General features: G+C 39.1%; 1 protein-coding gene across 1 annotated transcript in view; it reads left to right on the forward strand.

Moving 5' to 3' along the window:
* LOC139708663 (ubiquitin carboxyl-terminal hydrolase 31-like) overlaps window positions 1–27,297 on the forward strand; it is a 95,798-nt gene that overhangs the window by 14,419 nt on the left and 54,082 nt on the right. The window contains exon 2 of the mRNA XM_071620598.1: window positions 17,696–18,028. Within this exon, the coding sequence (XP_071476699.1) occupies window positions 17,696–18,028 (333 nt within the window). The remainder of the gene's footprint in view (window positions 1–17,695; window positions 18,029–27,297) is intronic.

Genomic DNA, 27,297 nt, shown 5'->3' on the forward strand with positions numbered 1-27,297 from the left:
TAAGGACCCAGGCCTATTCAAAGGCAAATTATTATGATTATTGTCTTTCTTGTAGTTGCTGCATATTTTCAAGGAAAAGATTCAGACAAGTAGAAATTAATTTCATTTGCAGATAATGAAATTCTGTTATACACTTGAATAGTTGCAAGTACATTTTGTTTGGAAACTGCAAAAGAAAAATAGCTCATGTTTGCAATGAAGGATTTAAATTTGATTTTATTTTTTTTAAAGAATTAAATTCATATGAAAGATCCACACCATATACACACATATACATCAAACAGGTACACAAAGGTACACCTGTTTAAAACTTGCATCATGATTTACTAAAATTGTAAAGAGTCCTAGGCAATGACTTTGCAATAGTTGTAAATCTAATCTTAATGCTCACACGTGCTATTATATTTAGAATTTCTATGCAGAACAGAGCTTTAAATCATTTTTCTTAAAGCGTGCAAATAGTATGCTATGCTATACAGCAGACGCAATGCCATTTGCTGACCTAAAATTGTGACCTTTACCCTGCAGGATGGGCTTTTAGATGCACATATTTTTACCCTCGATGAAACTGGTCTATCGCCTCATCTCTGAAAACATGTTTTAGTTTTAAAATTGCATCGATGCTTTCATTTTATGCTTTCAATTGAAAAAATTCTGCGGAAAAGAGCTGTGAGTGAGAGACTGAGTGCAGACTATATCGTCAGTATGTACGTGGTAGTCGGTATGTACCATGCGTACCACCTGGTTGAAAGAGGAGTTTAATAGGAGAGATATTGTATGGAGGATATAAACCTAAAAGCCTCTGTCAAGGACATGCATTTCTTCTGCCTGTCAAAAGCAGTTCTAGTGCTTTAAGAGCTGACAGTATGCCCTTACTGGGTAGAAAGCATTTAATTTTGCATATTATCCTACCTCTTGGTGTCTGTGAATGTTGGTATTAGCTTTCCAGGTATTGTACCTCCAGACATGTGATATCCTGTAAAATTTCTGCTTTATCATAATTTTTTGTTTTCTTCTGGCTGGTGCAATTTTGTGTAGTGACAAAAGTAATCCATTAAGATGGCAAGCTTGATATGGCCGATGGCGTATTAAGAAAACTTTCTTTGAAGCACACTAGGATCTGAAGATGTGGAATTAATAAGTATTCAGTTTTAGAAGCACAGCAAAGCTGACTCTCTGAGGGTATGGCGGAGATGAATACTAGTAAAATGACTGTGCAGGATTTTAAAATACATGTAGGAATGCTAAATTTGACATACATTGTAATACCTGCACTGAAAGCTGTGGACTACATGGCTGTTGTTTGAACAGCACTGGGTTTGTTTGATTATTTGTTGTGTTTAACCTATAATCAGAAAAATAGTGTCTGCAAGGACACTACAGAGCTGCATCTTCACGAGTGATCTATTCATTAAAAAAAATCTGACTTTAATAATTGCCAATCTCATGATCATGTGACATCTTGAGACGGTGAGCATCCACCCTGTGTGAATTACAGTGTGTTTCAACATCCGTCAGAAAGTACTGCATGGGCCATAATTCACGAAGATGGTACAAATGAAACCATGGTTTAAACCATGGACAAAATCCATGGAGCGCCAAGTGTCACATGGAATATTTCATTACGAAGTCAGTCATTTCGTCGATGAAATGATTATTTTGTAACGAAATGACTACGTTTTGTAAGTAAATGAACATTTCGTCCACGAAATGATAATGTCGTTAACGAAACGGTCATTTTGTCGATGAAATGACCAATTTCGTAACGAAATATTCCATGCGACACTTGGCGCTCCATGGTTTTTGTCCATGATTTCATTTGTACCACCTTCGTGAATTCGGGCCATTATGTTTAGTCTAATTTAGTCAAGTCTAATTTTTAGCCAACAGGACTTCCTGACAGTTTCACGAATGGTTAAATTTAAAATCGTAGAGCAGAGTAATCAGTAGAGCAATGTGTGCATGCACGTTTCATTCATGTACATTAAGGATTGGAATTGATATTTTCGCATGTTGGTGAATGTACAGTGTATACGCTAGTGGCTTCCGACCCACAAAATTCCCTGAAATAAAAACCCAGCAAAATACACTATTATATGGTGTATACAGTACTTACACACGTTGTATGTGATGAAATGACTGTCACAGCATATCAACATGTTGCACCACATTTGTTGACATAATGTACATAAATCTCTAGTCATTAATATTCGAAGAGGACCTACATGTAACTTCCATAAAAGATAATAAATTTCCCCATATTCATGTTTATTGTGCTCTTTCAGAGCTTCACAATATACAATTTTGTAAATCTCCAAAGTTTGTCGTCTTTGGTTTTATGTCCCACTCATCTCTGTGTTCGCTGGTACAGTATGTGATAAAAGTTGTGCCATACATACATAGATAATGAGGATATGAAAAATTTACAGTCATGGCATACAATAGAAATGGTACACTAAATCTTCCAAACAATCATTAAAGAAAAGTATGAGGGCAATAATTCTTGTATCAAAACTTATCAAACAGCATGGCATGTGTGTATATATACAAATTCTAAATATATCTTCAACAAACAATATTTCTAATGATAAGAAAATTACGCTTTAGGCTTTGCCAAGGATAATTACTGAAACTTATAAAGGTAGATTGTATAGCTCACTTAAGCAAGTGAATTGATTAGTATCAAAATTTATTTGGCATAAGCAGGTGAGTTGATTAGCCTGCTACTAGGTCCTTTTAGAGAAAACACCACCAAATTTGAACACATATGCAAGCCAGTCTCTTGTTACGAAACCAAAGATACATGTACTCGTACATATTATGCACTGTGGCACCTGATATGTATTTTAAATGTGTGTAAAGTGTGCCTCAAATTGAATCGCAAGCTCTCTACCTCAAACGTTATCTAGCACCCCACTGCACATCGCTCAGTGAGGCTCGATGGACTGAGCTGCCACTGCATATTCACTTGGCTGGAAGAGATCTAATACAAAAGACAACCATTGTCCCCCTTTTTTCAAGGGCAACCTATACTCTGCTATTCCACAGTGAAAACTGTGTGTAAAATCTGGAAATTGATCATGAAAATCAACGTACTAGGGTAACAAATTAACCATAAAATCAGTATTGCATGAGGTGAATGATTTCAGCCTTACCCAGGTATTTCTACAATAAGCTATATATCTTAACATACAAAATTACCCACTCTTTGTGTGTGAGCTTTATGTCATCATATTGTTTGGAATAATATTGTAGAGTTTTTCTTTTGTCAACATGACTGATGTGAGTGCCACGCAAGGTTCAACTGGGCTGTACACACAGCCTGTAGAATACATTGTGTTCATGTATAACTCGAGCACTGTGATCTATCAGCACTTTAAAGGTACTCGTGCCCTGTGCCAACATTGTAACGCTTCCTGTACAGTTTACCAGTTTTGATGCATGGTTGTATTTTCGGCATGATGGGCCATGCATTATTAACCACACCGTGTCCGTTGTGCTAATGAAATGTTGCAATGCGTGGTTGCTAGGGCACTGTACGCCAAGTGTGACCCTGAGAAATATAGGCTCGTGCCGTCGTCGGCCAAATTGGTAATCCACCATGGGATTCCCTGCATCTCCTTGCTCGATGGGTTCTTGAACCATATCAAGGCTCTGTGTATTGTGTCGCCCTGTGTGTGTTGTGTGCATGATTAAGCAAACGTTTGTGCAGGTTGTCACAATCAATCCATGTGCTTTTTAAAAAGCCGTGCAGGCCTCCTGCCGATAGAAAGTACTTTTATATCAAGTCAATTTTCTCCTGATTCTTTCAAGGCATTCGTGTTTGTGTCTTGTTATGTTGAATGTGCACAAGGAGGAATTTTCGGCTGCTGAATTTATATGTTTTAAGCACGCTCGTTCTCTTTTAAATCCACATAGCTACCTTTAACACCATGGCTGGTTGTAATTTGATAATGGATCAATTTAATGTCAGTGTGATGACGGCCTTGCGTATGATTAATCTCTTGTGTTACTACCAGAAGGTTAACCAAGTTCATTTCATTTGGGTAGTGGAAAATGATATTAATTGCCTTTCTTTGTCCTCGATAAAGGCATCATATCTAATCATTCTTTGAGCAGTTTTGTCCATTGTGGCTTTGACCTTTTTTTATTTCTATTGTCTAAAAAATGAAGGCCATAAACTGTTAAAATGCAGAATCAAGAGAAACATTCTTTCTGCGTGACAATAGGTGATTTTGCATCAATGGTGCACAGTACACACAATGTTGAATCGTTTGAATACTGACACCACCTGTTTATTTTGTATTCAAGAGTGCATTGCACATTATGTACGAATTGTAATTTAACCAATTGAGCTCCAATCTAAAGAAATGGAACAATGCATCATACAATGTAATATTGACAGTAATGTCCACAGACTGTTAATTGTCACTGTTATTGTGAAGGACAATTTGTTATAAACATGTGCACATTTCTATTAAAAAAAAAATTAATATCAAACTGTAAACTGTAATTATGCTGTTTCAGTTTCCATTCCAAAGACTGAAAAACAGGTGGCAGTGTGTACATACAGTAAAGTGCGTACTGTTTTTAGAGCAAAACCAATGTGTGTTTATAAACATTGCACCTTAATCATTAAGATGTTGACTGTACAAATTATAATCTGACAGTGACTGCCAACAATAATCTGCAAATGTGATGTCAATAATAAGTTGACTTCTCTGAGATCTGTCTTACTCATCAGATATTTTCAGTGACTTTAAATGTAGGCCTACTCCTGTCCTGAACTTTCATAACTTTAGTAGTTGAATTGATGTGATCATACATATTGAAAAGTGAGACGCAGTTCTTCCAGTGTGGATTTTTCCACCATCTACAGCCTGTATGGCTTGTCACTGTGGATCCATGCAAGCTATATGTGCTCATATCCTGTCAGCCAATAAAATGCATGATATTGATTCCTGACACGCACGTCACTCCTTCCCATGACACACGCATCTCGCTTTGAGGACAAGAACTTTCCGACCCTCCATTCCCACTCCACCTCGCCCGATGGAAATATCACTCCCCGCCATTGGAGAAGGGAAGGTCACGATCCAGAGGCCAGTTTGTGGAGACGTTTGAACTAAAAGAAGTTATATTGGGCATGCTTTCTCGTAGGCTATCCTGGACTGTGGAAGTACAGTGTATTTGCCTTTGATGCCTGGTGGTGCTGTAAAAGTGTTTATTTTTGACTCTGTACGGTAATGAGTTTGTAGGCTCTTGTCTGTGTGAGTATTTCATCACCATAACCCTCATCTTCACACTCTCATCATCATCGTTGTCATCATCATCATCATCATCATCATAACCATTATCATCGTTATCATCATAACCATTATCATCGTTATCATCATCATCATCATCTTTGTCATCATCATCAACATTGTCATCATCATCATCAACATTGTCATCATCATCATCAACATTGTCATCATCATCATCATCATCATCATCATCATTGTAATCATTGTCATTGTTGTCATCGTCTTCATCATCGTCGTCGTCATCATCATCATCATCACTGTGTTATTTAGCCAGGGTATCCATTTCTGTGTTAGTGCAAGGAGGTGAGACAAAACACCTCCCTGGTTATTGCTTTGCTTTCAGAGGGCTGCATAGTTTTTTCTTCCATACTCCCATATCACCCCTGCATCTTCTCATACTTGGGTCAAGGGGGACACTGATAGCACCTGTCTTGTTCAAGGGTTACGCATACCAGACTGGACATGAACCATGGATTTCCTGTCGAAGAGTCTCGAGCCTCATCCACTTCACCTTGTCACTCCCATTTCAATAGCATTTCCATAATGAATAGTGTTGCTTTTTCTCTGCCATCAATGCACAGGAAACCGAGTGCATACAGACCAGAAAGGGCCCACAAGGAGCAAAGTTGTGTCGTAGTGTAACCCAATAGTGACCATCTGCTGGTAGAATTGACCTGTGAAATGGGGCAGGAAGAGTCCAAGGCTTTCTTAATAATTGTCGTCTTTTTCCCCTCCCTCCCTGCTCTCTCCCCCTATTTCTCTTCTTCCTCCTCTTCCTCCATGTTACACTCTCTCTTCTATCAAATGTCTTTCTTTTGTCCTTGATTGTTTTCTTCTTTTACCTCAACTACCATCTCCTCCTCTTGGTTCTCTTCTCCCTCCTCTTCTCTTCCTCTTCATCTTCCTTTTCCTCCTCCTCTTCCTCTTCTGCCTCCTCTTCCACCTTTTCTTGTGTTTAAGACGTCCTCTGCCAATTCTTTTCAGCTGTTCTGCCCTTTACCCCTTCTTCTTCCACATTATTTTCCTCTACTTCCTTTATACCTCTTGGCTGCTTTCTTGTCTTCACTTTCCTTCTTCCATCTCCTCCTCCTCCTCCTCCTCTTCATCTTTTTTCTCTCTTTCTCCTGCTGCTTCCCTCCTCCTCCTCCTCCTGTGTGTCCCATCAGCCACATCACTCCTGCATGAATAATAGTCTCGGGCCGTGCATCGTGAGTAGCAGGGAAATCCCACCAGAATGGATTTCTGACCGTGCATGCTGGTGTGCGGTCACCCTCAGAACACCGATCTGGTCAAGATCAAGTGGACACTGAAGAGCGGGAGGGGGTGTTGAGAAGGAGATATTGCCTTCGGAGCAAGTTCAAAGTCTCATGCAATCTGCATGTAGAATGGATGTGTTATACCCGCCAAAAGTCTTCTTTTTATTGTACAATCCGCGTTTGTGTGATAAGCAATAGGTTGCAAGAGCAGTGGATATTGCATGATTTTCTTCTTTTTAGCACTTATTTGTTATAGTTGCAGTCAGTTCTTTTTCTTCTTTTTTTCATTTTTTTTTCCATCTGTAGAAGGCAAGATGGCTAGAAAGTCAATTTCAATTGCACTATGTAGTGCTACTGGCTGGTCTTCCATGGGGTCCAGTTGTATACTTGGCATGGGGCGGACCACTTCACTGGGTTAATGCACCCTGCTCTTTGCGATGAATGAATGAAGCACGACCTTTTGGATGCGTGGGTTATGACTCTCTCACACTCGGGATCTCCATTTTTATGCCCTATCTGAGGGGATTGGGTCAAAGGTCAAAGGTCACAGGTTATTTTGTGAAAAAAAGGTTGAAAATTCATGTTTTTCTCCATATCTCGCAAATGGTTCATGATATCTTCATGGAATTTAGTATATATGCTTGTTCCAATGGGCAGTGATTATCTAAGGAAATTGGGGTCATGGTTCAAAGGTCAGGGGGTCAAAGGTCAAGGTCAACTCCTCAAAATATCACTACTTTCCTTATATTTATGCAATGACTGAAGGTTTTTTTTTAAACTTGATGTATGCATGTATTACCCGATATATATTCTGTGGGAAGTTTCTTGCCAAAAGGTCAAAGGTCAAAAGGTCAAAGGTCAAGTGAAAGTGTTGAATTGCACTTTTTCCTCCATGTCTCAAAAGTAACTCAAGGTATCATGAAACTTACATATTTATGCATGTTCAACCTAACAGTGATTCTCTTTGGAACTGTGAGGTCAAAGGTCAAAGGCCAGGTTTAGATAATGCTATTTTTCCATTTGATACTGAAATTATACTTTTTCTCAATACCTTGAAAATTACTCAATGCATAAACTTATAAAAGGGTCAAAAGTCAAGTAAAAATCATCAGTTCCCCAAATACCTGCACTCTGACATTTTAATCATTCATCCAATTGAACCTAGTTCTAGGAAAGTGAACATTCAGCACATTTGTAGCAAACCTGTAATTTTAATATTTTGCCAATTGTGTGAAACTGTCATCACACATTGTCAAGACATTGTACTATAGACCTATTAGGAGAACCATGCATTATGGCGGAGGCATATCAGTCGCCGTAGCGATATATCTAGTTTTCTCTTTAAATGGACAAGTGCTTTAATGGGTCATACTACAGGCTTCATCACCTGGACTGGCTATGGGTATAAAGTACCATACTTCCACATGGTCTGCTAGTAATTTTGTGCAGTGTTATAGGCTGTACATTGAACAGCTGTTAGCCAGAGTGACCTACACACACAGTTATTATGTGTGAATCTAAAGTTCATGGCAGTAACAAAGTGAAGCCGTGTTCAATAATCTTGTGAAAGTGACATTGATTGGCATGCTGTTTACAACATTCACATCTGCCAGAGAGAGAGAGAGAAACAAAACGATAACAATGCAAAATTTATCGTCGCTGGGGTGACAAGACCTCGTATCTGAAATTTTGGTGAAAATGACTGTTTTGGATTAACGGTCAGATAATTAGTTAAATGATGTCCTGTCCAAATCCTAGCTGTCTTACCCCAAAAATGAAGGGTCCATCACGGCATGTCAAAAAAACATAATGTGCTCCCATTTGCTGCAGTACTTTGGCTTCCATGTTTTTTTGTTTGTTTGTTTGTTGTTGTTTTTTTGCTCTTCTGAACATTTTACATTTTGCAGGTACAAGGTCTTGTCACCCCAGAGGCGTTATGTTTGTTAGTAATTAGTTGTAAATGTGACTGTTCCGATAAGTATTAGTAAGTATTTTCATTAAAAAAATGAAAAGGACATACAGCTTGTGTGGTAAGGAAATATTGCCATGACATACATAGGATTAAGATTCTCGACTGTTGTTTTGAGTATGAATAAAATCATGAAGTAGACATAAAGTTTGTTAAAGAGTTATGACTGTTGAAATGCAGGCACGATGCGTGGTGCTCTTTGTTGGAAATACTTTGAGTGAATATTTGTCTTTATTATGTACTCATGTTGTGTGATTGTAATGTAGTGATGACATACTGTATGCACAGCAGCAAAGCAGTACAGTGTAATAACATGAAACTAGGTAAACTCCATCCAGTGACATTACGGTCTAATCAACTGATCTGTGAATGATTTGAATAATGGAGTATGGAGGTTAAATCAATTACCTAATGATTTTCCATTACTGCTCGATACAACGCTGGCAAAGTGAAATGTGCTTCAATTGCACGCAACATAATTTGATTTGCTGGCATTGTGAAGTGCTGTGTTTATGGCAAACAGTGCATGTATGGTTTACTTCAGTTCATCCTGAAATGATCTACAAGCATTGCAGAGGTTTTATGATATTTTTAAGCCTCCCATAAAATGGGCATTGCAGAGTGCGATATTATACCAAGGAGGTACTAGGCAAGCAGTACCTCCTTGATTATACAAAGCTTGACATCAGCGGTGGCCCAGGGCCACTAAAAATTGAAGTCAGGCCACCAGAATTCCAAAACGATTAGCTTTCAGTGGCCCTATTGGGCAGCAAAAATTAAAAATGTAAAATTGTATTTTCTTTTATTCTGGGCCACTACATATCTTTTTCAGGCCACCAAAATTTCAAATTCAAATATTATAGTGGCCCAAATGGGCCACCAGAGCAAAATGTCAGTGTCTAGTTACAAGTGTTATCTGAGTAATTCACTACCATCTGAAGAGAGCGGCATTGTAGATATTTTGTTCAGAGCCTTGCCAGTTACACTCGTAGATGTGACTTCGAACAGATTCTATAAAGAAAACCCACCTTGCTTGATATGTTTTTACAGTGGATAAAATATCAGAGTGAATCACAAAATCCATCCATTGGTTAACTTCATAAAGATTCCAAGCATCAGCAGGCGTATTGAAAATTGTAATGAGTTTGACAGATCAGTGCTGTACATGGTCTCTTGCCTGCTGCAGGAGCATGTACAGAGAGTGTGCGCTCTTGAAACCCCAAAAGTAGATTGTCAAAAACTTTCAAATATATCCCATGTCCTAGGTCAGACATGCTACAAGGAGAAGTCTGTGTACCTAAATAGTGTAGTGCAGGGTTGCCAACATTTAGTTTGAAGATTTGTTAGATATTTTCATAAATATAAGACACTTTAGTGTTTAAATAGTAAAAAAAAAAAAAGTTGTTTTTTTATGTTATTATGTAATGCATGCTTTAAATGTGCAATTTTGCCATTCGTAAACCAAAATATGATGGATTGTTTGTTTGTTGTTTTTTGCCTTCATTTTTTTTTTTTTTTTGTGACTGTATGTTTTCTGGTCTGCAGAGGTTGACAGTCCTGTTAATAGTTGTATCGTATGGTATGAAGCAGTGAGGCCCTGCTCTGAATTTATATTATATCAATATCGCAGTTAGCAAGTTTTCGAGCCGCCACACAAGTTTGTAAGACACTTTCGAAGGAAAGATAGACATTAGCGTCCCAGATACATCTGCTTCGCGGATGCAACAGACTTCACAGCTTACCCTATCAAGCCCAACACCTAGCGTGAAGATATATCATATTGGCATGCATATTCAAAGATACACACAGGTTTATTATTTAACTGTGTGGATATTATGCTTATGAAGTGTGAGCATGAGTGTAGGTTTCCATCTTCATGTTACCAAGTGTCGTGAATCGTGTGCACAATTTCATGAAAGCGTAGAAGCCTTCCTGATAGGCAACTCCGCCAGACTGCGATAAGTTGGTTCAGAGGTGACCGGTGCGGTAGAATATGTTCCATCTCTTGTCTCGTAAAGATAGCACAGACATGCAAATGACAGGCGAATGAGTCCGTTTGGCTTCCTGCGCTGCCTTCCAAGCCCCAATGCCCACCTCAGCAAGTTCAGGAAGGCGATAAACACCCCCTGCGAGCCACCCCTGCCGCCCCCTTATGGTAAGCCTCCGCTATTTCATGCTTGGCGGGGGCTGTGATAATGGAGTGGGGAGGGGTTCTGCACGACCTGAATGTTTGAATGTAATGATACGGTGTGCAGCTGCATGGCCTGGGGACACAACTGGCTCTCCATTTTCCAGCGCTCCCGTGTGTTAGGGCCCCCTGCCACTCAAGGGGATATTAAAAAGTCCCTGCTGTGACTGTTATAAAGGGTTTATCCATCCTACTTCTGCATCTAGCCATCCCTGTTGGAATGTTGATGGATCAAAATGCACGTTGATGAAATTCAGAGAGATAATATTGGTCAGTTTATAGATGCTGAAACGTGCCAACTCACTTATTTCGATCAGAGTTCACGACCTTTTCTAACATGATTGTACCTGAATTGTGTCTTTATATCTGCTAGTCTTAACTTCAAGAGAGCAGTCATAAATGCATTGCAGAAGTCAAACAGCTATACAGTTTTATGATGACCGAATATGGTATTTAATTCTTATTCTTTACTTTGTGTGTGATATGATATTGATAGATCAAATGCTGATCAATGCAGTGTTCTCATTGATATGAACTGTATGAGGATCTTAAGTGTAAAGACCGTGTGTATTCATGGAGACACTGTTTTGACTTTCCACTGTCGCAGTGTTATATTCAGCCGGATGATTGTATCACGTATTAAAGAATCTACAGTAGATATGAAAGGAATTTGTCTCTTGACTAGCTTTCTTTTTAGGTGCTTGATTCTTAATGTTGAAGATCAGATTCACATCCAGTCCTTAAAATCAGCTTCAATATTAACACGCCCTGCATTTCCTGTAAATCTGATATGAATTGGTAAAATTACTTTACTCTTTTGGTGATTGAACTGGGTACTGGCATCTGGCCAGAGCAGCAATGAGTGAAAGCTACGAAAATTCCTTGTGATTTCCTCCTATATGCTAGAAAACTTGAAGTACACACCAGTTGTTTTAGAATGACTATACATAATGCATAGGTAGAATAAACCTGGTGTTACAAAATGTATGGTGATGTTAAAGGGCAGTGAATTCAGCAGTGTGCTGTTTTTAGCCCAGTGTGTTATTATTTTCAGCTGTGACTTTCTAGGTTTACATCGCTTTTGACCCTCTCCTCCTCGCCCTTCCCACTTTTGATTGTTTTGACTACAAACTCCTAGAATCAAATTCACAAGAGGTATTCAGAGAATCATCGATTTAACCTGTTGAGGACGGTCTGATTTTACTACAACACGCATTTCCCATAGACACCTGCCCAAGTATACTCGGGACTCGTCCTCAACGGGTTAATGCACTCAGACTTTCACTGCAATTTAATCATTATTTCATAAAAAGTTGTAACTATTCTGTAGAAATATAACTTGCATTGAAGCAGATAGTGCTGTAATAAAATAAAAGTGGAATATGGCTCCTTATACTGCATTTCCAGAGCAATTCATCTTCTGGTAGATTTAGCAGTTTATTTCATGACCCCCAGATATTTTATATCGAGATTCATGTATTGTACATCTATTGCCAAAGGATTCCTTTAAATCTTGTTTTAAAAGTTTCTAACACAGTAACCTTTCTGAATTTATGGCCAGTTGTAAACATGCCAGAATTACTGGTAATTTCTTCTGTTCTTTTTTTTTGTTTTGTTTCTGAGCAAGGCAAACTGGTACTAAAACCTACAGGAGAGATTTTATGAGGCAGCTTTGAGTATTACATCTCCACACTGGACTTTGACTACATAGTTGTAACTTTACTTGGTGAATTAGAGGAATGGTAGGAAGTCTTGAGGTAGCAGGTGTGCTTTGACAAAGAAATGTCCTCATCTTTTCTCTTCCTCTTCATAATGAAAGCAGGGGAAAAATATGTGCCACAGAAATTATAAGAATTGTACAGCCAATTTGTAATTCTAGAGGGAGATGTACATTTGGCATATAATGTGATCTCAATTTTGTAGTGTGGTAAGAAAAAATTAGAAAAAAATAAATCTAAGTTTCATGCTCATTCCGCTGTTCACATGCTTGGCTTTGCATCATTTAGTGATGATTCACTCTTTACCAGTGTGAACACACTCTGCTGTGTTGCAGAAATCTGCTGATTAATGCCTCGTATAGGACTACTACATTGCTTTAACAGCTATTTCACAACAGGCAGTTATTACACATGGAGGATTGCTTTAATAGCTCTTAGATAGATGACTGCCCTGTATACAATATTCACTTTAAATTGCTTAGATTGTAATCTTTGACTGGAATAGAGTTTTGAACTAAAAGGATTTATTGCATTATACAGCCAAAAGGACTTTTTCAGCTTGAATGAAATAAAGTGATTTGTAAATAAAAAATGATTTGAACTCCAGCCTTTTTGTTAACTCTTAAAGTAAAATTGATACTATTACCGCAATCTTTTTGAGAAACCAGGGTACATTGTAGGTGCAATTAATGCTTGCTGTTCAAGGGTCGGTCAGATGCAAGTCCTTGTGCTTTTACAATAGGAGTTGTCACTAATGTCCTTCTATTGCAAGTTTACTATCATTCAAAGTAATAAAAGCTGAAGGGCTGCCAGCTACTATTAAGTTTTTAGTATTTTGTCTTCATGAAATTCAGCATCCATGTGGACTAGTTATCATTTGCAATTTTCTAAAACGATATATGGTTTTTGCCTTCAAGGATAATAGTGTACCGTCTTTTTTTTTTTTTTTTTTTTACTGTGTATCAGTATGTTTTGATCTGCAGAGGTTGACTGCACTATAGTAGCTCTTTGTCAACTGTTAAGTGAGTAGTCATGGTGATGCTTGGACAGAAAGTCACTCAAGCGAAGCAAAGAGTACACATAGCATGTGCTTTCCTTTGACAGCTATTTGTAGAGATGTCTGAATGCTATCAGCTAGATGTCATGGGAAAAGCATTTGATCTCAGTCTTTGAAATACAATGTATGCATAGTTTTGGTCTGTGCATCAGAATACACACTGATTTTCAGCAAATTAGCAAAATATATTTTGTGACAAGACAGGTCTGAAGTGCTGACGTATTTTCATTACAGTTATTTTTTTTTTTCGGCTCCCTGTTTAGACACACAGACCATCGACACATTGTACTTGGAGAATAAATAAATTAGCTTATTTTGATATGGTAATATGATGGTAGTATGACATAATGACTCAATCGGTAGATATGCCTCATAGTTCCTCTTTTCCATTTTCCATTTTCTTTTTAACCCTCCATACCTGCTCCCCATCACATGCCCTCTTTTTATTCTGGTGCTACCACCAACCCAGAACCCCCAAGAGCTAACTACCAGTATGACTTAGGGGACCAGATACCAGTTTATAAATGCTATGCTCTCTCTGTCTGCAGTCACTATAGTACAATGTGGAAGACATTATGATTTGTACATGGGCTGCCTCGAAGATTGAATAACTTGTGTGGAACAAACTGGATTTTTGAAGATTTGATGTTCTTATTAAATACCAGCCAAATTTATTCATGTAGACTCTGTATGTTTTCAGAGTTTTTTTTTAAATGTGTCTCTCTACCAATGAGCTACATTTTGTCGAGAAAATAAACATGGAAGTTGCCATTGTGTCCAGAAACAAATTGCAATTATAAGGACCCTAATACGGCCAGTCACAAATTTATAATTACTTTGTATTTTATAACCATGTAAAGAAATTGTTCTCAGTTCCTAGGATGTGATGAGCCCGACTGACACATTTCATCTGGCTATTACTAAAGTCTCAGCTCTAGATGAAACGATGAGGGAGCGATATACATGTAATATGAAGGAGTCCAAATGGCACAGACTAGAATTTCCCCATGCTGTCTGTCTTACAAGGTGGCATTGGGCAATGCTCTCCTTCTTTCAAGCAGGGAACAGCAAACATTCATTCTCCATTCAAGCTATTGGGCCAGATGACCTTCTGACATGGCCAATTAGGCGAGCCTGCCGTGACTCAACCCAATTAATGTTGAGATGTCCCCATTTGTGCCTCATTTACCACTCACTGTTCCCGGCTCTTTGAAAACAAGTATCGATAACCTGTGCCAAACAAATGGGAGCATACCTCGGTATTGCATAGTCGGCTGTATGGTTGCCAACTTGCTTCCATTCAGGTATACTGTAGGACAAATGAGAGGGTTGGATACAATACAATTGCAAGCAGCTGTAGTCACATACAGTATCTGCAGACATGTACTTGATTTGACAGCAATATATTGTGATTGAAATGCATTATGGATAGAGCCTGTGTAGTCTTTGGAAATTGTAACAAGGAAGAAAATATGAAAATCATCAGATTTCCTAGTATGGCAGTGAATGAGACTTTTTATGTACGTAACACATACAAGAAAATTGCTAGGGACATGTTATTTGAAGGGACAAAATTCAGTTATGTCTGTATCCATATTTACAATGTAGTTCCTTTAAGCTTGCATAGTTTCTAATCAAAGAATTTTAGTTTTCCCCTGAAATTTGCTTCTTGACCTGATTATAAGTAGCAACAATGTGGTCAAAAAGCCATGTAAGAAAATGCGGCTAGCTTTGATTTGTTTTTTGTTTTGTTTAGTTTTGTTTTTAAATTACGTTGAATTGAAGGCTGAAATCATAAAGGCAGTAGGATCTATTCCTGATATAATGTGAACTTTGTTTTTATTTAGGTGTAAGTTTTGTTCAATTATTTCGTGAAGTTGTCTTAATGTGTAGTTCACTTGAAAGTTATCTATTATTCATTTATTTATCAATTTATTTGTTGGTGATGATTGCTTTTGAAATCTGCCAGTCAGCCGCAGGAAAAAAAAAAAGAACAAGTTTTCAGTTGATGCAGTGCTAAGAAATATAGTGGAAAAAATCCTGAGATGAGACAGAATGATATGTTGTCCAACATTGCAATTCTTGTTTCATTCCTTTATTGACTTCTGCTTGCAATAGCAGTTGCATCAAAGTGTTTCTTTATATCACATACAGAGACTCCAACTCTCCCGTTTTCGACGGGAGATCTCCCGCCGAAAGCCCATTTTTGCACAATCTCCCGTTCTCCCGTTTGAGATTTGATTTCTCCCGCCCTGGCTCTGTGTCTCCCGGTGGAAAGGATTTCATATTTATTTCTGTCGTAATTTCAAAAAATAAGCCTTAGATAGCACCAGAGAACATCTAGAATCCTAAGAACTTCGCACACATCAACTTGGAGTCTCCCGTTTGTTAGGGGTTTCGGGCGGGAGAATCTCCAGATCAGAAGGTGCTTGGGGTTGGAGTCTCTGCACATATGATTTCTTGGTTCAGACAATGGGCATACTGTAAAAGTGGAAATTTTCACCGTGTTGAAATTTTCACACATTTTGCGCAACCAGAAACTAATGCAAAAATAAAAGCACTCAGATATTGTTGCATGCCATGTTTCTGTAGTTGATGTCTTGATTCTCCAGCTGAGTGTGAAAATTACTCACACGAAAATATCCACTTTTACAGTATACTGCTGTTAAAACAACAAACTTTCGGAAAGAAAAGAAAAGAAAAAACACTTGCACACAACCAGAAAAGTTTGTAGGCATTTGCACCTAATTGGAGGTTTGGAAGTGATCAATCATGTGAGATTTGAATGTACATTTCACCTGAGTCCAACCCAGATAACAGTGATATAGGATGGGTTATATGCGAGGAACCAATACACTAGACAAATAATATCCCATTCTGTTGGTATATTACAGCCCCTAAAGTAGCCTTCATCATATATGAATTACTCCTGTGCTCCAAGGAATAAAAAAGGAAATAGATTTCTGCATGAGGTGTGTGTGTGGGGGGAGGGGGGTGTTTGAATGTGTCTGTTCTTGGCATTTCTTTATGGCACTGAGCTCTACTCATCAATCTAACTCTCTGTCTGGTAATTTCTCAGCCTTATTCAGTTCACCCGATGGAGACTGCGCCCTCGATCCCCACTAATTGGTTTGGTGGGATCAACTTCCCTCCCACAACACTATTTGTGCTAATTGATTGGCATAGGATCTGGATTGATCCGTGTGGATTTAATCAAAGTAGCTCCCTGGCACAAGGGATCACTTTGCCGTCCGGGAATTCTTGCTTCTTATGCCTTAATTTTGTGACTTGTAAGGATTGTGATTTTTTTCTTTCTTTTTTTTTCATCCCCATTTTAATGGCATCGGGATGAAATGCAATAATAGATTGAACATTTCGTAATAATGTGCAATTAGGAATATTCCGGTGGGCTTTATGATGTAGTCAATAATTAAAAAAAACAACAACAAAAAACAGATTTCTGAGGGAGAAAGGATGAGGACATAGAGAGAGATAGAGAAGGGGGAGAGAGAAGTAGAGTGAGAGAGATAGAGAGGGAGAGATGGTGAGAGATATATATACAGAGAGATAGAGAGAGAGAAAGATAGACATTAGAGATAGAGATAATAAAGAAATCTCTTTGACAACCTACTCACTGGTAATGTCTTGACAAGCATTCTTTATCAAACAAATTGATTGTCCACACATGACTATTATTGTCATTTTCATTACACGATACTCATTCCTCCTATAAATGTCCTGCTATAAATGTCCTTCAGAGAGGATTATTTTGGCAAACAAGAGCTATATGCAGATGTTGTAGCACCAGTAGGAGCCATTCATTTTTACTCAGTGAACCATTAGGCATGAAAGCAGAGGAGTGGAATCCACAATATTTTTATGTGACCTCCAGCTCCCGTTCTGCATACCAGTTGTGTAGGTTGTAATATGTTGAGTAGAAACCAAAAGTAAAGAGTGATTGCATAATCCTGAGGTAGTCAAATGCTGTCATCATTTCTTGACACTGAACTAAAGAAGGTGCCCTAAAAAATGATTGGTAAAGTTTCCAACAATGACCGTGGTCAGAGTTGAAGTAATGGCAATGTCATAATCAATAAAATTGCTCGTTTTCTTTGTAGTTCTTTGTGTTATATATGCCACAAATCAATGGTTCATCATAATCATAGTCAATTCTACATCATTTTCTCACTTTCACTCGCAGAACGGGCAGAACAAAAATGATGAGCTGCTAGCCGCGGAGTCGCTGGCCAACCACATGCGGCGCAACAACAGCTTCGTCCATGACCTCTTTCAGGCCCAGTACCGCTCCTCGCTGACCTGCCCCCATTGCGGGGTGCAGAGCAACACCTTTGACCCCTTCGTCTGCGTCTCGTTGCCCATCCCGCAGCGCACCACCCGCGTGGTCATGATCGTCGTCATCTACGCGGACAGGGACCCGCGAGCGGAGCGGTTCGGCATCGTGCTTGAAGCATCGAGTACGGTAGCCGACCTCAGATCGACCATAGCCAGTACGTGTAGCATCGCAGTGACGCGGGTGAGTGGAAGACTTCTCTGTGCACTTTGTAAATTAATTTTTTGTGCTGGCTACCAGTATACACTGTCCAAAGTCCCTGGCACTGAAAGGGGCAATTTGAGAGGTGAAGCCACCATTCAGGGTGTAGACATTATTGATCACAATTTACATGATTTAAAAGCTAAATCTCCTCATTTGTATTTCTTATTTTCTTTTTAGAATCCAAAATGCTGCATACTTTTTGAGATAGATTAATTTTCTGGGCACTGCTCATGCACATTCTCTTGTGAAGAACCATTGCATTGCTCAGATTAATGTTGCAGAAAAGGTTTCCATCCTCTGTAAAAGAAAAAAATGACAACAACATGTAGTGTAGTCTGGTGCGTTTGTCATACAGAACGGAAGAAAAATCATAATACATATATGCAGAGGAGAATAATGTTTTGCTAGGCAACACGGGGATAAATACTGATCAGTTTCATGCATTCAGATTGGAGAAATACATTATTCGGGAATTCCTGAAGGAATCAGTATGAAGATGATTTCCTTCTCTTTGTATGAAAAAATTCAGGCCCTGGCAGATGACCTTTCATGTTTTGTTGGTGATTTTTATTTCCCCCTGCAAAACTAGCTCCTCGTTGACAATTGTCTGGCTCTCCTGTGCAATCTAGCTACCATCCTTGGCAACAAAATTTGACGCATTGTGCCGGAATATGAATAAGACAGGATATTTTATGACACGAATCATATCTATACGGGCAAAGCTTGTTTAATAATAGGCCCCTTGGGTGTAAGAGCTTCACCATCTATGTAGACATATGAGAGATCTGGCGGAGGAGAAGAATTGGTAAAGGTCTCAATACCAGGAGATGAGGAAGCAAAATAGAGAGAGAAAAAAATGCACTTTCTGTGTTGCCGAGCTTTTATGCAATGAGTTCAACTTGGCAAATATGTCTTCTTGCCTCCCGCAAAAACTAAACCTTATTCCTTTAAGAGGAGAAACAGAAGTGATGAGATGGGAAGGGAGGAGGGGGTTGAACAGTAACAAGGCAACACCTTCCTCGGAGAAACTTCAGAATCGGACAGATGGAAGAAATGGATCAAAGGATGTGTATCTTGCTGACGGAAATGGAGCAAGCCAGCCGTGATGTTGATAAGCGCGGACTCGTGTTTCTCGGGATGGAAATTAGTCTGCGTTGCGTTTTTTGCAGGTTCATCAATCATTTTGCATGTCGGCACTGATTCAGTCGAACTCCTCCTCCACTAGAGTGGAAAGCCAATGCCAGTCAGATGAAGTGCATCAGACACGATCTACAGCATCCTCGATCTCCCAGTTCATTCGAATTTGATAGATTACCTTTAAGCACAAAAGACAACTAGAACAAAGATGTATTGTGATATGCACTCCAACCTTGTACATTAAATATAATGTGCTGTTATATCAATTGGTACAAGCCCTGCTATGCACTCCAACCTTGTACATTAGATATAATGTGCTGTTATCAATTGGTACAAGCCCTGCTCTGCCCCCCCCCCCCTGCATGCGCTTTAGTGTGCGTATGTGAGTATGTGAACCTCAAATACATCGTATGGGCAGCTTTAACTCCCAACGTCATTCACCCTATATGCCAAAAGATCAAAAGTTCTTTAAAAATCCATAAAAAGTTCTGGATCACTACCAAAATTGAATCATACATTCCTTCTTTCATTATCAGCTTTTCCTGCAAGTTTCATTCAAATCTGTTTTTCAACTGTTTGGGTTATTTTGCACATGGACAAACAAACAAACAAACAAACAAACAAAGGCCAATAAAAACATAGCCTCCTTCCTTGGTGTCAAGAGATAAAAATGCAGAATAGTATTACAGTGAAGAGTCACCTCCTGTGGGCAAGTCCAATTTGTATCTTGAGAACTTTGCAGCTAGGCAACTTAGCACCACATTACACAATTCAATGCACCCTCATGCTCCATCAATGTCACCGTGATCTCTCGAGAGAAGTCACTGACCCAATTATTTGCATTTTCAAGTGTCCCCTTGCCCCAGATGCTAGAATAATGCCATCATATACATGTACCTGCTCAGTCAGTCCCCTATGTTGAATTATGAGGTCAGCCTGGTAGTATTACTTGTTCATGAGAAATATCCCCTCCTGCCCAAAAACAAAAAAACACAAAACAAAACAAAACAAAACCCACAAACAAACAACAACAAGACAGTAACAAACATGCAAACCTTCCAATAAATGAATTAAGATGATAAAAGAAGTGAGTGTTGAACCATTCCGTGCAGAAATTAATTCTTTATTTTTTATGAATTCAGCCTGACTACATTATGGTCTCCGTAGGACAATGAACAGATTACTCACATGCAATCACATTTTTAAAACAAACTTTTAAGGTACTTTCCATTATGGTCAAAGTTTTATTGATACATCAGATATCACCAGTTTCAAGTTCAGTATGAAAATTTGACTGTAATTTTGATTCTCTTTTGGCAGCTGTGTAGCTGTAGCGTCTAAAACATGCTAGGAGAGATCTGAGAGACAGATACACTGTATGTGTGATAACAATTGGCATTGACAGTTAACGAAGTTTGTTCTCTCCGATCTCTGCACTATGCACTGCCAAAAGGTCCATGAACCCCCCACCTACATGGATTATGCAGTTTTAATAACCCACTTCTATCATTTAATGCGCACATTGCTCAAACAAGGCAGTGCTCTCAGCTGATGGGTCGTTGTCTGCGCTGCATTCGTCGTCGTCGTGTGTGACGTTCTCGCCACGTGTGTTGACATTTCCCAGTTCTTCAGGTAGCGCCGGAGATAAGGAACCCCGCCGGCACAGAGTGTTGGAGTTGAGCCGGTCGGCTTGAACTATTCCTGGAGGGACAATAGAAGCGTGATAACCTTTTCAATGGCAGAACTGTTCTGATCCTCCTGAGATTATTAAAGTATCAACAGACGTGACATAGTAACCTTTTGTCGGAGCCACCTTTCGTATCCTTGTACTGGACTGAATCTAATAGTCACCTGCTACCAATAAGGAATGAGTTCCTGCAAGAAGGTAGTAAGGCATTGCATGTATATTCTTAGAAATATGCACATATGTAGGGTTAATGTGACATAATTTAGTGTTGATTATATACAATCATAGTGAAGAAAATGTGTGTTCACCCTACATCATTGCACTCATACACCTACAAGCCCCATTTGTATTCATACACATACTACATGTACACTCTGCAATAGTCTTTAGGACTGAAGGAGGCAGATGTATTTAAATACACTTTAATAATAATGATGATAATGATAATGATAATGATAATGACAATAAAAACAAAGTGCATAGCTACAGCTATGTGTAAACAGTTAGTCAGAATGCTATATTTAATCTAGATAATGAGCAATCATTAAAAATGATTGAAAAGTGGAATCATGACAGAATGCTAGATCACTTGGTACTGCTCTGACTCTATCCTTTCAAAGATACACTTATTCTGCAGCAAGCCTTCACTGATTTATTCCCCAACAGTTGACATTGTCAACAGCACTGTACATGGACAAATGGGATAGTTTGTAGAGGGTAGGTCGAGCTCAGTTTAAATTTGGAGTTTTCGGGAAAGAATGAAAACATAAAGACGGGGTTGCCAAGAAACGGTCCAGAAATACAAGGACTTGGTCTGTGAAACAAACTCTGACCTTCAACTGTGTCCCACAGACTTAAGTTTGGCAGATAGCATTTCTCAACTTTTTGTTTGTTTTTCCCAATTATCCAATCTAGTGTGGCAGTTAATACGATTTCAGTGGGAATTTGTATAGCCGCAGTGCATTTCTTGCCCGCGAGAACTCTAGTATCTGTGACTACAGTGGAATACCAAATGTAATTATGCGCTCATGCGTAACAATTCTACACGTCTTGCATGTTTGCACATGATCCCCAAGGAAAGAAAGAAAGCGAGAGAGAGAGAAATAAAGCAGGAATGTGGTAATGTGGCGGCAGACATAACACAACATCACTGTCGCTGCGCATGTCATTGTTCACTTTTCGTTCACGCCTGTGGAAATTAAGTCTTAGGGCCGGTCCAAATTGTCGCAGACTCGCCGCATGCCGGCAGCTGCTCCCGTAGAATGCTGAGAGTGTAATGAGGCGTCATGGGTGCAGTGTTTCAGGCACCGCCAAACAGGCATTTCTTCAGACAAAAGCGGCTGCATTTCCAAGGGATTTGATAGTGACGGCTGATTGCAAGGACTCACATCCAAACTTAAAAATACCCAGCTGCATTTTCTCCAATTTTCTCTCCTTCTGTACTTGCCTTTGCTACTTTTAAAGAATAACACAGAATTGTACAAAAGGGGTTAGTGACCACAGAGTGATATTAAACTGAAGTGACTTTTTACCAAAGTAAAAGAATTAATGTAATGTTCCTTTTCTTTCTGCTTGGAGCACCCCTGGGCTCTAATGCATTATTTGCAAGATCAGTGTCCATAGGTATGACATGCTGTGGAAATGAGTATTGATGAGTGCATTTTAGAATTCTTCTGATCTCACTCACACTGAAAATTCATTGCAGCTGATTAAAACACTGAATTATCGTTGTGTAATTACATCAATAAGTTTTAGGGCAATTTGTTAGTCAGTTGCAATAAAAAGGACTCAAAGCAAGAATTCATTGATTTGAACACTACAAATTTGTTTGACTTGATTGACCTGCACAAGTCCCCTTTGTTGTGAGTCAGTTTGGGATATTTGGTCAAAGACATAATGCCATGCTCAGCAGTGTTCTTTCTCCCAAAGCCAAGACATTCTTTACTGAACTGACTTGATGACAGTATGACAAAAGCAGGGGCGGATCCAGGAATCCCGTGTAGCGGAGGCACCTTTGCAAAATTAAAGGGAGTGCACGCACCCCCCTCATTTTTTTCTTTTTATTTCTTTTGTTTTAACCAAAAATAAAGAGGGGGCGCGCGCCTGGTGCGTCCCCCCTCTGGATCCGCCACTGATAAGAGAGTACTGGTGCAGATTTTATACCTGTGCAAACTTTTATAACAGTGCCCAGCAAGCACTGAATGCTTTGAAAGTAGAGAGTGAATTGTAGTATGAGGTCTTCTCCTCATCTTCATTCTTCGTCTCTTACTTCATCTTCATCTTCCTTTACGTTTTCCTGTTTTTTTCTTCATCTTCTTGTATGACACATCAAGACTTTGTTGATACCACTTACTGACTAGTCTCTTTCCATTACGAGTCTCCCAGGGCACAACACCGGGTATCAGTATCATTTAAAAGCCTTTTACTCGATTTAGAATGCAAGTTAAACGGACCACTTCATTGGCGTTTCACCCTCCGCTGAAAATAAAAAAGAAAGATAGATAAATGAATAAAGAAAGAAAGAAAAGGAGGAAAGAAAGAAAGAAAGAAAAGATGAAAAGTGAAGTATCTTCTCTGTCTGTGTGGGTTGTCACTATCCACCTCACATATCATTTATCTAATGTCCTATCAGTCCCATGCAAGATGAAGTATTTCCCCCTATATACAACACCTAAAAAGAATGTAGCTATCCGATTGGTCAGTTGCCCATCTATTTTTAACAGAATGCCATGTCATGACATTCTGTGAAAAATACCATCACACGCTGTAGCTGTCAGCCATGCAATTTTGTTTGAGCAAAAATGGATAGCGCATGGCTGACGTCGTCACCCATTTCCATTTACTCCCGTGTTCAAACTTACGATTGACTCAAAGTTTTTTGTCCCATGTCATGTCTGTGATGTCACAATAAACAAACATTTGCCGCGTGCAGTCAGCAATTACAAGTGTGCTTACAAACATGTACTAGCGTATGGTCTTTACTCATGCAATGGAACAAAATTTTGCACTCGGTGAACGATGAGGAGCATGATTCAACTCAGCTTCGCCTCATTGAATAGAGCACCTCTGTCATTCACCTTGTGTGAAACCTTGTACCATGACACTCGTGACCATTCACTATTTTGTATACTTTCACAAAGGCTGCATGCTTTAGCCTGTTACGTTGGTCCAGCTAGTGTCACAACGGCTTGAACCATGGTCCTCCTATACCTGATGCAGGCATTTGATATGACTGAGTGAGCTTGCCCTTTGACCTTGTGGATTATAGTATAACATTGCATGATTGTTATAAACCCAATGAAGATGAGTCCCAAGAATACTCTGGCAGGTGTCTGTGGGAAATGCATGTTATAGCAAAATCAGTCTGTCCTCCACGGGTTAAATTGCACTAATGTGGTGTACAATGTACTTTCTAGTACTTCTAGTACTTTAACATCTTATGAAGATCAGTTTATTGTCGACTGTGTGGACAGGCAGGGTACTTATTTCATATAGCAGCCAGTGACCTCCAAAGTTGTCATTAAAAACTGGAAAAGTAATTTCACATACTAACAGGGCAAAAAAGAATGTTTGTTAATAATCTTGGGAATTTTAGATGCAGTGGTTAAAGACAGAGCTGGGTGTGGCACCACTTATTAATGTATTGTAAACTACATGTATTTTTGCTCCTGGGGGGGGGGGGGGGATTGGGGACTTTCTGCGTCATGAAAGGCCTGATGGTTGTGCATTTTGAGAAGTGCCAGTTGTGTATATTCTAGTGGATATGTTCTATGTTGTCAGAAATTTAGGTTAATTATGCTCATATGATTATTCTAGCTCAAGGACTATCCGACACATACATATGAGTATATATCACTAAAAACCCAAATTGCAAAGCTCACATTCATTGTTACGGATACTTTTTGAAGAGTTTTGCTAATCTAGGCCATGCATAGAAACTCTTTTTTTGGAACAATATGAAATGTCCTTCCTCACATACACACATGCACACATGCACACATGCATAACAAAACAAAGTGAAAGGTCTCGAAAGCCAATTTTAACGCTTTCCGATTCACCAAAACTGCAATTTCAGCACAGAATGGCAATTGCTCCAAATGTAATTTCCTGTGTGGCAGTATCTGGTTATGTCAGATCACCCAATCACAAGTTAAATTTTTGATTTGGTCCAGATTTGGTCGCCGCTAACTATGCCGAGCCGGGCCCTGACCCCTGATATTTGCCCAGATGAAGCCAGCCCTGTCATCAAAGTTAACGACCAGTTAATGCCTGCCATGGAGTTTGAGCGGTTGAGAGTAAATAATTCCTGGCATTTACCAAGGAAACACATCATGAACCTTTCACACCTTGTATGTGTATTTCCCTCTCTCTCCTCCCATCCCCCTTCCCCCCCCCCCCACCCCACCCCCACTCCCTCTCTCTCTATGTATCTTGCATATTCACACTCTCTATGGATGCGTTGCATTTTGATTTTGAAAAAGGCACGGAAAACCTCCAAGCTGTAATGATGGATAGCGTGGACTAAAAATTGTCATGAGGAGTGGAAAAAACACTACAGGCAATCAGTATCAGCTCAAGTTCCAAACAAAAGGCAATCTTTTTTATTTTCTAACAGGCTCTTTCCTTTCCCAGAAAGTCGTGTGGGGACTCGAAGGCTAGTATTTTACTCAAGAGTAGATACCATTAGCGTGATACTTTCCCGAGATATGCCCCCATGACATTGGGCTGTTTTGCAATTTTCCCAGCACTTTACCATAATGTCAGACTTTCATAATCACCTACAGTGTAGTAGGGATGTGTAGCAGTGTAGCTTCTACTTGCTGGATAGTGGATTAATAATGTATGAGATTTCCAAACATGATCTGCCAGTTTCACAAAAATATAACCTTTAAAGATTGTGTTCCAGATCAGAAAAGGCTATGTTTTTTTAAGATAATTTTGCATTATCAAAGATTCATCTGTAGCCTACTCTTTTCAACCTTCCCCTTTTATATTCCAACCTAATTTGCCCCCCCCCCCCTTTGTGATGATATTGTCTGAGATAAATTGGTTAAGAGACTACAAATAGAGCTCAATTTTTAGATAAGATAATTACCAGGAATGAACCTGACTGTTTAAAACAACAGAGATGATGTCAACTGTCTTTGCCACTTCTCTTTCTGTTCTGGTCCCTTTCATCAGCCAGTTGTTAAATTTGCAAAGGACAAGTGAGATCATTTGTGACCCTGCACCACAAAACCAACAAAAAGTCGCCAGACATGGTTTTTAGTTAAGAGCAGTTTCTAAAAGAGCAGACTCTAAGCTTTAAAATGATGTATAAGTCAATTCAAATGGATTCTCCTAACCTATCTAAATATTGGAAAGAAAGCCCACACCCTGGAAAAGTTTGAACTGAGAAAAGAGGCTCTGAAGTACAGGGTCTATTCAAGCGCTTATTCTTTACTAAGCCGTGCCACCTGTGCCATGAGTGGGACAAAAACCATTATGCTAACCACTGTAGCAACAACAATGAAGAGATTACCAGATTAAGCTGAAATTAAGCATGCTCTATGAACACATGTTGTCCATGATAAATCTTAACTTTCAAAGCAGTAGCATCATCCTTTCAAAAGTTATTAGAGTTGAAAGTGAAGAGTGTGCAAAGGATCTTCAAAAAATGAAAAGGGGCATCTTAGGAAAACCTGATCACACTACTCTACTAAAAAAGGGGTTGTAGAAAAACTGCTGAAAATCCACTTTTCCATTCACTTTATGATCCCAAACTCAAGAATAATGTAGAAGAAGAATAGCTCTTTCAGAAAATTTGAAAAACTAGAAATTGACTTAGTTGACCCGTTTCACCTTTCTTGAGTGCGCACGTAAAATCAAGGGGTTGCGACTTTTTGTTTGTTTTGTGATGCACGGTCACATTTGTTTGCAGAAAGAGAAAAATGGGTTACATTATCACGTGATAACTTTGATTTTGTATGAAAGCATGGGTACATTGAAAAGCTCCGTACAGTTATTGAATTCATGTATACCTGTAAATAACATGGCATCAATAAAATGAAGCATGTTACCAGAAAAATAAAAACAAAGGGTTCTGCTTCAAATAAGACTTGCTAATGACAAGTTGATATGTCTGGTCACTAGTTGAGGGAAACTTACAAAGTGACCACTGACAGGAGTTAAAACCACTATTGACCGCAGAGCTGACAGTTCCTTCCAACCTGCCGGAGGCTCTCTGCAGTTTGACATATCTATCTCTTTGTTTCATGACAGGAGAGTGTAAAAAAGCCTCCCATATTTGGGAATTATATCGAAATGCAGGTGAAATCTGCCTGGTTTGCTCTGCGGAATCTTCCCCGATTTTGATGCATTGAATATGGGCAGCCCTGGGGAAAAAAAAAAAAAGGTTTCAGCAATGATGGGGACAAGAAACCAC

This window comes from Diadema antillarum, unplaced genomic scaffold, assembly GCF_040938485.1.
Source record: "Diadema antillarum isolate AM-2024a unplaced genomic scaffold, OU_Dant_1.0 seq00001365_RagTag, whole genome shotgun sequence".
Lineage (NCBI taxonomy): Eukaryota > Metazoa > Echinodermata > Echinoidea > Diadematoida > Diadematidae > Diadema > Diadema antillarum.